General features: G+C 40.5%; 1 protein-coding gene across 1 annotated transcript; it reads left to right on the forward strand.

Moving 5' to 3' along the window:
• Nucleotides 1-402: 402 nt before the first annotated feature.
• Nucleotides 403-9,464, forward strand: POMP (proteasome maturation protein). The gene is made up of 6 exons (XM_057410375.1): nt 403-526; nt 2,450-2,573; nt 3,437-3,497; nt 5,633-5,734; nt 7,486-7,579; nt 9,236-9,464. The coding sequence occupies exons 1-6, from the start codon at nt 403-405 to the stop codon at nt 9,301-9,303; spliced, it is 573 nt and encodes a 190-aa protein (XP_057266358.1). The 3' UTR covers nt 9,304-9,464.
• The last annotated feature ends 3,679 nt before the right edge of the window (nt 9,465-13,143 follow it).

Raw genomic sequence — 13,143 nt, forward strand, 5'->3', positions numbered from 1 at the left:
CTCACGACAGAGCACCAGCAGCAGCAGCACCAGCAGCAGCACCAGCAGCAGCACCAGCAGCAGCACCAGCAGCAGCACCAGCAGCAGCACCAGCAGCAGCAGCAGCACCACCAGCACCACCAGCACCACCAGCACCACCAGCACCACCAGCACCACCAGCACCACCAGCACCACCAGCACCACCAGCACCACCAGCACCACCAGCACCACCAGCACCACCAGCACCTGCGTCCACCCCTGCGAACCCCGCCCCCTCAGAGCCCCGCCGCTCCCGCCTTGCGTCTGACGCAACGCGCCAGGGGCGGGACGGAAGTGAGGGGCTGAGGGGCGGAAGTGGCTGAGCGTGCGGTGCTAAGATGGTGAGTGCGGGCTAGGGGTGGTGGCGCTGCTGCTGGGCGGGGGATGGCCGCGGGTTCGGGCAGATCGGCGCGCCCCTGCCTGTCCCCGCTTCGCTGCTCGGCCGTCGGGGTCCCCGGAGACGGCGGCCGTCGGTCGAGGGGCGCTGGGGCCGTGCTGAGTCATAGGGGTACGGCGCGGCCATAGCATGTTCTCGTGATGCCGGCCGGGCCCGCGGCTCTCACTGGGGAAGAGGTGCCTCTGCCCGCGCCGCCCGGTCTCCGCTGGGCAACTTCATGAGGCCGGGAAGGCGCCAAGGGTGCGTGGCCGCGGTGAAAGCCCTTTATTTGGGAGCGGGGTGGACCGGAGAGGCAGAGAGCCCTGGTAATCCCCAGCCTTTAGGTGTCAGGGGCTTTAGCGCCGCAGCCAACGCGGCATCTCTTGCTGCCGGGGAGGTCGTGCCTCGATCCCCTGTGGTGCGCAGCAGTAGCGTGGCCACCTGACACGAACTAGTCACTGACAAGAGTGGAGGGCATTACTTTTAGGGAGTATTTAATGATTTTCTCCTTAAGTTTGGCTTTCACATCTTCCAGGTACTGTATCGCTGTAATGCTCTGTCGTGGTTTAAATCCAGTCAGGTAACTTGTTCACTCACTCCCAGTGAGTGGTGCCGAGCTGACAACAATCGAGGTCCGTGTCCGTCTCCCCCCCCCCCCCCCCCCCCTCCCCCGCCCCGGGGCTCTCCCCTTCCCCGCTCCCGGAGGAATGGGGAGGAGGATCGAGAGAGTGCAACTCCTACGGGTTGAGACAAGAACAGTCCAGCAACAAATCACCACCGCTACCATCAGCTAAAACAATGATAAGGGAAAATAACAAGGGAAGAGAATATGATACCACCGGCCAAGAAACCGCGTCCCACCCGGAAGCCCCTGTCCTTCCGGGTAACTCCCAGTTACCCCCCACCCCAGGCATGACGTGCTGTGGTATGGAATACCTCCCCGGCTAGCCCGGGTCAGGCGCCCCGTCTCTGCTTCCTCACAGCTTCCCCTCCTCCCTGGCAGAGCATGAGCCTCACAGAGTCCTTGGTCAGGGTAAACATCACTTAGCAACAACCGAAAACATCGGCTTCACCAACACTGTTCTCAGGCTGGAAGTCAAAACACAGCACTGCACCAGTTAACACAAAGGAAAAACATGACTGCTACTGCTGAACCCAGGACATGCTCTCACAGCAATCTTGGAAAGGCCTGGTTAGGGTTAAGTATATTAGTTTGCTGATGCTTAATGTGCATGTAATAACAGGTATCTTATGTTTTTCTAGTAGCTGTTAGGTTATCAACAGTTAAGATGTAAGTACAAAAGGCCTTGACTATAAGCATGAAATTTCTCTTGGATCTGTATGTGCTGCTAGAGGGAACTCCTGTGTTGAACAGCTCATCACTGTCACTTGCCAGAGGTTATTGCCATCATCTTTCAGAATTCATTACACAGTGGTCTATTGGTGGAGCAATTTGTGTGAACAGTCCTAAAATCGCTTCAGTAAAATTGGGCAGATTTGTATGAACTTAGCTGTCTTAGTTAAGATGGCTTTGCTTAGTCTGTGAAGGTGTCTTTTTTCTCGTCTTCTCCAAGTCACTGTTTTTCCTTTGCCCTTTCAGTTAAGTGCCATACTAGACCACTCGGATATGCCTTGTCCTCTTTATAGCAGCCTTAAACCATAGCTAAAATCAATTTGATCCTTCTTGATTGTGTCCGTGTGAAGTGAGTGAATGAATGAATTCTCAGACTTTTCTGTCCTGTCAGCTGAGCATAACCTGCCTTTTACCATTCTAACCCTGCAGAGCAGGGTGGGAATGAACAAGGGGGAATTTTGAGCTTAACTGTTTCAGCCTGATCCTAAATTGTGTTATCAATATATTTAACTGTTATCAGACTTTCAGAAAGAATTCTGTTAGGTGGGGTTTGTGTTTTGTTTGTTTTAAAGAGACTCTAAAGTGCATGGGTAGTTGTACATGGGTAGTTAGTTGTACATGGGTAGTTAAGGAGTCTGAGCACTTTGTTTCATTTGCCTGGCCTGATGGCCCAAACAAAAGGGATCTGGTTCTGTTAAAATAATCCTCACTTTTTCTTTTGTTCCAGGATTCCAGAGGCGCTGCTTCTCTGTTGAAGGATACTATCCCAATTATTGACTTTTCGGCTTCAGGATCATTTGAAGGTTATGATCTTCTGCGTAGAGGGTATGCTTTGCTTTTTCTTGCTGAATCATAGATAGCAGATATTGAGCTTTAGATACGTGGAGAAAGCATGTGTTAAATGTTGCCTTTTTAAAGAAGGTTCTTGGAAGGTGCGTCGGAAGAGCTATAGCCTGAAGTGCATGTATTTAATCAAATTGTCTTTCAAGCATGAATTTTCCATGAAACATCACTTCAAGAAGTGGGTAACTTTATTGAACTTTTACCTGTGTGATACTGCTCTTTAGAAAAGAGATGTCAAAGTATTAATAATCATGAAATATATGCTAGTTTTAATATACATATATATGAGTGCTGTACCTTAATTTCAGCACTGTATAAAAAGTAGAGTTAATATAGTAAAAACAGTGGGCTTGGGTTTTGTCATTTTACATTAGTACAAAACTGCGTGTCTTGGATAATGAATCTAAAATAAGTTCATGGAGTTAAAAATGCGGGCAATACAGCTGTGAGTGTGTATGTGGGTATGTGCAGTATTCAGCTGTAAAAGCTTAGACTTCTGAAGTTAGATACCATAAAATCTATGATGATTTCATTTATTAATGCCCTTCTATATTTCTGAAGGGGGTCAAGGAAAAAGTCAGTCACTTGGTTTTGTTAAACATAAAGGAAAAAAGATGCCTGAAATGTAAATGGTTTTTCTTCTGGTAATGCTGTAGTTTGAGGTCTTATTTGCTGCTTCACTACTAAGTTTTGTTTGTTTTTTTTTTTAATAGTTCAAACTGTGCTAATTGTGTGTCTCTAGGTTGATGTTTGTATCTGAGTTTAGTTTTGCAGTGTAACTTAAAACTATATCCCGGTTAATTTGAAGTTCAATTTTTTTTTTTTTAATTTGCTTGTATATCTAGTTTTACAAGTGTGAAAAGTGAATTGCTGCCCAGCCACCCGCTGGAACTGATAGAAAAAAATGTAAGTATAGTATCAAATACAGCCATCTTTACTCTGAACTAATTATGAAGTTTAAATTAACAGTGTGATTACCTGGACTGCTGTGTGTGGTAACAGATCATGAGCAGGGTCTTGCTTTTACTCAAATAAAGATGTTCAACAATAGTATTTTATTTATATAAATAACATCACTGGCAAATGTGTTTAATGTTGACCTCCCACTTGTGACTTTCTCCACTTCAAGTATGTAAATGAGCTTCCAAATAGGGATTTACGTAATAACTTTTAGATGACTAAACGTTACTAAGCTAGTTTTGTATGCAGCCTCTGTAGTTAGGTGGGGGGGCATACCTGTCAGTTCTGGAAGGCTGATCCTCCCATTTCGTATGTAGATTTACCATGTATCTTCATTTTCAGACTTTCAGTCTGTGAACACACAAATATTTTCATTAAGTTACTCGATTCCATGTAGAAATTTTACACACACAGTTTGTCTTAAGGATATGCAGTCTTGTCTGGCTTAGTCATCACTTGTGGACTGCTTAAGAGTGGACTGTGAACCATAGGTTGAAGGTAAGGGCAGACTAGACTGACTGTCTTGTCTAAATCTGATTGAACTGAAGCTCATCTCTGGTGCCTGTTTTGTCAGCACAGAAGAGTTGATAGAATAAAATGTCCTGAAGTAAAGGCAATATTTGGATAGAATGTTGCAAATTGCTTCATGAGGTCCAGTGTAGTGTCTAAGATACTGTAATTCTAACCAGTGCTAGTGTTGTCTGGACTTAAAGGGTGGTGTTAATGTGACACCAACTTCACAAGCGTATTTATGAATCCTATAAATGTTTCAGAGCTGTTTGTTAACTGATTTTTATAGCTGTCTGCTCTTAGTTTTCAACTCTGTTCTTGCCATATGAAAACCTGCATAATTAAAAGATTACATGCTAGAGAGGAAGAAAGGACAGAAATAGATAAAACAATGAAAAATAATTGCAATGCACAGGAACTATGTGAGCCTCAAATTGCTTTTCCCACATACTGTTTGGTTTGTTTTTCTGTAAGGCAAATTTATCCAAAAATTATTTTTTTTATACATCGGAATGGGAAAAGACTTGACTTGAGGTAGTAAACGGTTATTCTTAACAGCCGTAAATAGTAGGTTATTCATGTAGCAGTAGTAGAAACCAAGTATTTGTTATCCAGATAAAGACCCCTACTTTTATAAAATAAAAGAAATGAAAAAATAATGTGACCAGAATTGCAAGTTTAGGATGAGATGTAGAAATAGTATTTTCTGGTAACTTTTGAAGAGCGTTCAGTATGTTACGAAGAACATGTGTATTATGCCTGTGACTTCTGTTTTCCTGTTTTTAAGATACCTTCACGTAAACTAGATGACACACTTGTACTAGTAGGATTTTGTCAGATGATTGAGTACAGGTTTTAAAATAAGAAGCTTGTGGGTTTTGTTTTCCTTTACAGTATTTTATTTTGTCAGCATCTCAGCCATGTAGTAGCTACTGTAGAAGCCAAATTTGAGACTGGATTACTCAAGCTTAAGTTTAACCTTAAGTATAAGTTCCTTTTGTGTCCTTCAGGATTCATGAGCCAGCACTTTTTCATTAAAAGAGCCCTCTGCTAAACAGATTTTCTTTGTTTTACAATCTGTTTTAGAGCAGTTGTAAAAATTATGAGCTTGCTTTAGCTTTTCAGAGTCACACGAGTATATGTGGTGCTCTGTTTCCCTACTTGATCAGAAAAGTGTTTTCAAGTACAGTTTTCTATGGCTAACAATAATGTCAATTGTGGGTTTCAAGTTTGTGTTCTTTCTTTCAACCAGACTTAGCTTCCAGCTGCCAATATTGTAGTAAAGCAGTGCAAAACTACACCACTTGGTGGTGTTATATGTCCTGCTTGTCTAAAATAAAAAAAAATGCCGCTATTGATTTGTAATAAAATCCAGCAAAAATTCATTTTTGCTTCATAAAACAAATACTACCATATTACTGCCTACTGTATACATTTGAGACACCTAACAGTATGATGGAATTTTTACATAAAACCTTAATGAGCATGTTAATTTAAGTAGGATGTCACAAATCTCTTCCATGGCTGTACTTGAAAGTAACTTTTTCTAAAATCAGTGTTGTTTATGATAGTTCCAGTTAAATCAAGATAAAACAAACTTTGCGACGCTGAGAAATATTCAAGGACTCCATGCACCTTTAAAGCTGCAGATGGAATTCAGAGCAGTGAAACAGGTAGGCATTTTTATCCTACTTGTGTTACTTAAGCCCCTTGTTTATCTCACAACATGCTTTCGGAGGGACATCTTTCTTTGTTGAAATACCTTATGTTTCCAAATGAAATTATTTTCATTGTACCACTTTACTAAAACAAGCTAAGCAAACTTTGCAATTAGTAGTCCCCAGAACAGGTAGTATGCTGAAAATCTTCAGCTGCTGTTTTAAATTTTACTTGGTGAAGTGCTCTAGCTCTTCTGTTGACTAGCTTCCTGTAAGGCTTCAAAGAAAAGTAGGAATAATTGGTATTGATTCCTAAAATAAATACTGTTGTCCGTGGAAGGGGGAATCTCTGCATGTATAGGGAAAAGAGATTTAGAGATCTGAAACAAGCAGTGGTTTGGGAGTAGATACAGAGGTAACATGAAAACTGAAGCAGTGCTTATTTTGTTCTGCAGCCTTTTTGTAGATCAGGGGAAGTCTATGGGAGTTAAGTTCAAAGGTTTTAACTCTTAGTTGGGAAGTTGTGTCTGTCTCCTTTTCCTTCCTATCTCCTAGGATGGAGAGTAACCAGAGGGAGGCTGACTTTGTCTCTTAGGAAACACAGAAAGCTCACTAGTCCTAGCTTTATTGGCTTTTTGAAGGTTGTCAAACTATTAAGAGTTGTTTTTCCAAATGAGTTAGAGCAATTCTGTACTCCCTTCCAGTGGGTCAGATACTACTGAACCACAGTGAGCTGCATTAAACTTGGCAGAAATTAGTGGTCCTGAAGATCTGAAAGTCAGACAGGACGTATGAAGACATTCTGTGATTTCAGCTGTGCTTTCTCATATCTTAGGTTAGCACGTGTCAGAAAATGAGGCAGGCGAGGGTAGCCTGCTAATTTGTCTCAGGTATTCTTGGGGGTAAATGGAGGAAACATGTTCTCTTGTGCTTTTATTTCACTTTCATAAAATATTTACTGGAATAGTGTGTTTCAACTTCTAACAATTGTACCAGTAGTGCTATGGAAATCTTCAACATATTTTTTGTGTTAAGAGATAGCTACATGATAGTTTTATGATAACAATACATGTACGTGATATAACTGAAGTTATCGCTATTAGTAGTAAATGAAATTGTAAGTGCAGATATGCCATTCTCAGAATATTTAGGATCTGAATGCTATGTGTACCACTCAATTTTTTTTGTAATACTGTGGCTGAAGGGTATAGAAGAGGTTTGAAGAAACTGGCTGTGGACTGGAAGCTTAAAAATTGGTGGGGATAGGGCAAATAATTATGGTTTAGATTAACTGCAAGGAGGATTATGTTTAGATGTGAAAATACATACAGCTTTTCCACTGACATTCCCGACTTGTGTCAGAGATGTAGGAAACTTGGAACGTGGTTTTCAAACCCTGCAGTATATGTCAGTTGCCCAATACCGACCTCAAGGTGTAGATGTGTTTGTTGCAATGATCCTCCCCAGCTTTATGTGGTAACAGAGGAGGACAAAACCCCTCTTTTTTATCTTTATGCTATTTGCTGTAGTAGCTACACGGCAGTGAAAGCCACAAATCTAGTGAAAGGTTGATCTTCTTAAAATGATAGATGGTGGTGTTCTAGGTTTTGCTATCTGTGTGTGCCAATAGTTCTCTTATTTCATTGTTGCATTTGAAGGAAGAAGTGACTTTGTTGATTTTTCTCAGTCTCTTCAGTCTGAGAAATCCAAATGTAAACTCCCCTCAATTTCAGGCTTAAAAAATATTAACTCTTTTCTTTTTACAGGTCCAGCGCCTCCCCTTTCTTCACAGCTCAAACTTAGCACTGGATACTCTGAGGGGAAATGATGGATCCATCAGTTTTGAAGATATCCTTAATGGTAAATATATTGTTTTGAATGTTACGGAAACATTCACAGTTCCCAAATTTTACTTTTGAAGTTCTTTGCCTCTATGGAATAAGAGAATTAAACACAAAATGGAAAAAAATTGAGCTCCTAAAGGTGAGGAAGCACTGGGGGAAGGAGAAATAAATGTTATTCAGCTGCTAGTTTTGTGGAAATGTGTCTGAAATAGTGAGTAAGCCAGGATTTGCTTGTAGGCTAGGTTTCTAAAGGAGTAGAAGATTATGCACTAATATTATACGCCTGTTTCCCCTTAAACTTTTGAGCTACTTGTGCAGACTTTGACAGGTGGAGGTTACAAAGATACAAAGTTTTTATAAGTTCTGTAATTAAAGAAAAGCTAGAGGAGAGATCCTGAACTAATGAACCAGAGATGTGGTGGGGGTATTCTCCCTGAAATGAACTGAGCAGTTGGCAGTTGTAGGATGGACTCCTGTTGGCTGACGGTTGGTATGTGTGGAATAGAATAAACCTGGAAAAATAGTTTAAAAAAATTATTTCTTAGAGCTGGTAGCTAAGGGCATGGAAGGAGGCAGAGGGTGTACTGAGGTGGGATTAGGGAGTTAAAAAGCCAGGGAGATAGGAAACTGGAAATAACGGAGTGATAAATGAGAATCTGGAGGCATGAGGTAAACCTGGGATTATTTTCTGGAATGGATTTACAGGGGCCAAGGGAAGGAATTGTAGGTTATTGTGATAGAGCAGTGTCAGGAGTAATTTATAGGAATTTGGTTATTTACCATTCATTGCTCACAAGCTGTCACATATTAAGTTCTAAGGAGTGAGTGAGTTAAAAGTGGTATTGATAAGGTTCTATTTAATATCTGGGGCTGGATTAGGTAATTTTGGTGTGTCTGGAGTAATCTGAGGCATTAATATGCTTTATGTGTGGAAGGAAAACAAGTCAATACACCCATAAGGAGAGGTATATTTCTTCCAAAGTGCAGTCACAGCCTTTTAATTGTGGGTTTCTCTTCGTTTGGTGGTGGCATTTTTTGTGTGTTTTGTTTGTGGGTTGGTTTATTATTAGTAGTAGTATTTTAATTTTTTTGTATGGTAACGTAGTTCAGACTGTCAGTATTGGTATCTTTTGTGTCCTGTGCAGTGGCTAATGTCAACCATATTTTACAGAATGAAGGAAATCTTGGAGATATTTAAGGACAGAATTTCTGTGAAACTAGGCAGTTAGATGGAGAAGAGAAACCATGAGTATGTCCCAACTAATAGAAGGGAGGGATGTGAGCTCCTGTTGTGCAGAGAAGTGGCACTGGAAAAAGATGTGGACACCTGTGGGGAAAAGCTTCACCCAGGCTTGAATTTTCTTACACATTAAACTCAACTTTGAGATTCAGGCTATGGGAGACTGTGCTGTTATAGAACTGGTTGGTTTTACTTGAAATGTGTGTGTGTGTGTCTTTAGGAAACACTGTTCTACTATAGATGTAATTGTTATCTGATCATTGCTTTCCATACAGGCCTGTGAGTTACAGACCTGCGTTGTGCAACACTTAAAAAATCAGTAACTTGCACTAAGCTTTAAAGTGGAGGGGAAATAAGGTCATGTTAATAGTTACTGTTGGTCTTTGTAACTTTGTAAAAGCCTCAGTCTTTCAACTTTTTTTTTTTTTCCAGATCCTTCACAGAGTGAGGTTATGGGAGAACCGCACATGATGATGGAATATAAGCTTGGTTTATTGTAACAAAATGTACTCCACCAAAATGTTTTGTGTGTGTGTCTCTATACTGCAAATCTAAATACATGGTACCCTAAACACACTGACGCTCACAGTGTTAAGTAGTCCTACAGTTATTATTTGCCTTCCTTGATGAAAAGGCACATTAAATGTTTAAAGTCTACAAACTGTTCTGTGCTTGTTGTCACTTATGTAAATGTCCTGTAATTAGGTAGTTTAAATAATATGTTTTCATACACTGCTCAGGACAATAGATTCATAACTATGGAAATGCTATATATGCATACAAGAAATCCAAAAATAACCATGCATTTTAAAACTGATTACCATAGGTAAATGCATTTAACAGATCTTCTTGCAGAAGAACTTCGTAAGGAGGAGGTGTTTTCCATTAAGTTAACTCTTTGTTCATGACAATTTCCGTACACTTTTTAAACTATTGAATAAAAGTTTGCTATAAATACTTTTGCGTTCCAAAATATATTTCATCATAAGTCCTGCTATGTACACTTTATCCCTTCCCTGTTGACAGTTTTGCGTGCCTGAGTCATTAAGCTTTTGTGTGGGACTGGAAGTTACCACTGTAAAAAGGGAGCTAAAGGTCTGGAATTTTTTTTTATCTGTGTCCCTGAGGGAGGATGTTCTGGTTTCTGAAAGTAGAAGCAAGCGCTCTTGGAATTTAAAGAAGGTGCTTTAAAATCCATTTGGGAATGTAATACCAAAGAGCACTCTTAGACATGGTATTTTAGTATTTGGAGGTTAAGGAAGAGCACAGTGCCTAAGTATGACAGTACCTGATAAAGCTGCTACAGTGAGAAAATGAAGATGCAGTGGTAGTAGATGACAGATACAGAAACACCTTTTTTTGTGGGTTTACCAAAATTGGATCTTAAGTAAGAGCCAGTGAGACCTGTACTTACATACAGCTTTTAAAGGAGCAGGCCACTGAAAGGGGTTTGTGTGCTTAATTTGAGGGGTCATGTGTAATTATATTTGGGATTGTAATCACTTTCCTGATGTCTTACATGTGTATATGTCATAAATCCTGTGAGGCAGCTAACGTGATGTGGCATATCAGGAGTCAAAGAAAAAAGTCTGGTTCAAAAGGTGTCATCTCTTGTCATATGTGGGGAGCTTTAAACAATATTTTAAAGACAGGAACTGTCTTATTCAGCAGGCTTTAATGACTTGGTTAAACTGCCAAGTGCACTTAGTGTTCTGTTGCAGGTAATTTTAGCAGAAATATTGCTATAAACTTCTTTTCACAATCGCGAACATCTCGTGCATAAAGCTGCCACAAATTCCCTATCCTTGTGGGCCAGCCTCTCATTTTTGTCCTGTAAATTTTACAATGCTTTTATGTTCATCTGTTGCCAAACATTGCAGCAAATTAAAAACACTGAGATGACACAGTATGAGACACATTACCAGTGGTTTTATATTTAGACTTGTTTCATGTAAGAAGTGAAGCTTCTAAAATTATTTCACTTGAGAGTTGCAGAAATTAGAGGCTTGTGCTATGAAATACAAGTTACTTCATTTGTATTTTTTTCCCTATTGAGGTTAAATATAGGACCAATAAACTGAATGTAGAAGCGTGGAACTACTGGCTATGATATTTTATAATTGACAAGTTCCTTGGCAGTTTTGTATAAAGCAAAAGTGAACTCTTACAAAGCAAGCTTGAGGTTCAGTAGGCTTTGTGTTGCTATAGGCTCACAGAAAAGCTGAGGGATTACCTTGCTGCCTCTGGGATAAATTAAGATACAGGCATGGATTTTAGGATGATTTTTAGGTCTGCCTTGCTGTCAGCATTGTTACAGCTGATACAGAAAACAGGGAGCCATCCCAAAGTTGTACAGTTACTGGTATCTTGTAGCTCCCTGCTTCAGTGTGTCCAGCTAACTGGCCTTTCCTGGTGTTGGTTAAAAGATGAATACTATTGTATCTGAGCAAAACTACATTAAGATAAATAATTTAACTGGAGTTTCTCACAGATTACGAGGTTGGATGTAATTTCTAGGTAGTTTTGTTTGTTATAATCTTGGGTGAGATCAAGACAAATTCAGAGCAAGGAGCTTATGTTGTCCATTATATCTGCACAGAAGCTGATTTTAGTGATAAGCAAGGCTGGAAAGCAAATGGTATGTCTAAGAGACATCCAAGAGCAAAGGGCATGTGAGGGAAGCATTTGCAGATCCACTGGCCATGCAGATGCAACGCAAGTCTCCATTCTGACTTCTTGCGCAAACAGTGCTCTCCCTGCTCTGCACATCCCCACCTCTTTTCGGTGCTGGTGTTTTGGAAAGTATCCTTCCTTCAAAGTGCAGGAGGAAGGCAGAAGCACATCTTCCTGCACTGCTGTCATCCTAGAACGCCAGGCTGGAAAGGACCTCAACGATCATCTGCTTCAACCTTTCTAGGCAAAGCATGACCTAGACTAAATGGCCCAGCACCCTGCCCAGCTGAATCTTAAAAGCATCCAACGCTGGGGAATCCAACACTTCCCCAGGGAGGTTACTCCAATGTCTGAGTGCTCTCGTTGTGGAAAATTTTCCTAGATGATACCATGGTGCTGATACTTCTGTTTATGTAAACAGTCCTCCACCAGCCATCCCATTGGCCATTTGTCAAAAACTAAGCAAGAACTACAAATACAACAGAAGTGTTAGAAAAACAAATTTAATTATTAATGTCAAAATAATTTGCATTTATATACAAATAGAACAACTATTATAAACTTGTAAGATTTTAATAATCTGAAGTGCATTAGTACCTGGTTTCTTCAGCTTGCACCGTGCTAGGTGCTTTAACAACACAGTTCATGTCCTTCATGTGTTTTGATCTAAACTTACAGCTAGTTCTTAATACTGCACCTACCAGAAATGCTTTGCAAATAGCAAGTACTTTGTACACCAAAATCAAACCATAATAAAGCCATTCCTGAAGTGTACATGCTTGTTCTCATTTGCACCAATACAATGCCACTGCAGAACTGGTGTGCTTTGTTGCCACCTGAATGCTAGCAGAGGTGTGCACTGCAGAAGAGGAAGTGAAGGCACACACCCCTACTTCATTAGCTTTACTTTTTCAGGCAGTTTTGTGAGAAATAGTTAAATTTCATAAAGCCTTACAGAACTGCATAATGAAGAGGCAAGGAAGACAATGTAATCTTTGTGCTAGTGTTCTCTTAATCTCTCAACAAGCACTCATTATATTTTGGACCCACTGATTATTGTAAAACAGCTCGCTTCTCCAACAAGTTGGCAGCAACTTGGGCAGCTCAAGGGAGGAGAGATACGCAGTTTTATTTACTGGCTGATGTCTAAACTTTAATAGCCAACATCAGCCTTGGTAGTTCAAAAAGTGTAAGAGTTGGCTATAGCTGTTAGCTGTGTAAATGTTCATTCCCCTGCCCTGGATAAACAGCACTGTTTTCATCAGTGGGAGGCAGTGGTCTCCTGCATTATTTGGAACCATAGAATCATAGAATAGTTAGGGTTGGAAAGGACCTTAAGATCATCTAGTTCCAACCCCCCATCCCATTTAAACCCTCTACCTTATTGACCTTCTCCATGATCACAATACATAGCTTGGAAAAAAATGCTATCAATCAAACAGGATGTACAATAGTATCATCATGAGGTGGTACTGGTATTTTTTGGTGGTATACCACTGAGAAGTTCTGCAGAAGTACTCTGTTTGTATGATGGATATTAATAGCTGTAAGCAGATCATTGATTATACAGCATATGCGATGTCTGTCTTCATTTTTAATGCTACACTTTGTGCATCTGTAGGCAGTTCACACATCATAGTTGCTTTCCTAGAGTTTTCCTTGTGTGA

The sequence above is a fragment of the Pezoporus wallicus genome, unplaced genomic scaffold (genome assembly GCF_028554395.1).
Source record: "Pezoporus wallicus isolate ANWC-B61680 ecotype Strahan unplaced genomic scaffold, APGP_CSIRO_Pwel_v1 contig_1876, whole genome shotgun sequence".
NCBI lineage: Eukaryota > Metazoa > Chordata > Aves > Psittaciformes > Psittacidae > Pezoporus > Pezoporus wallicus.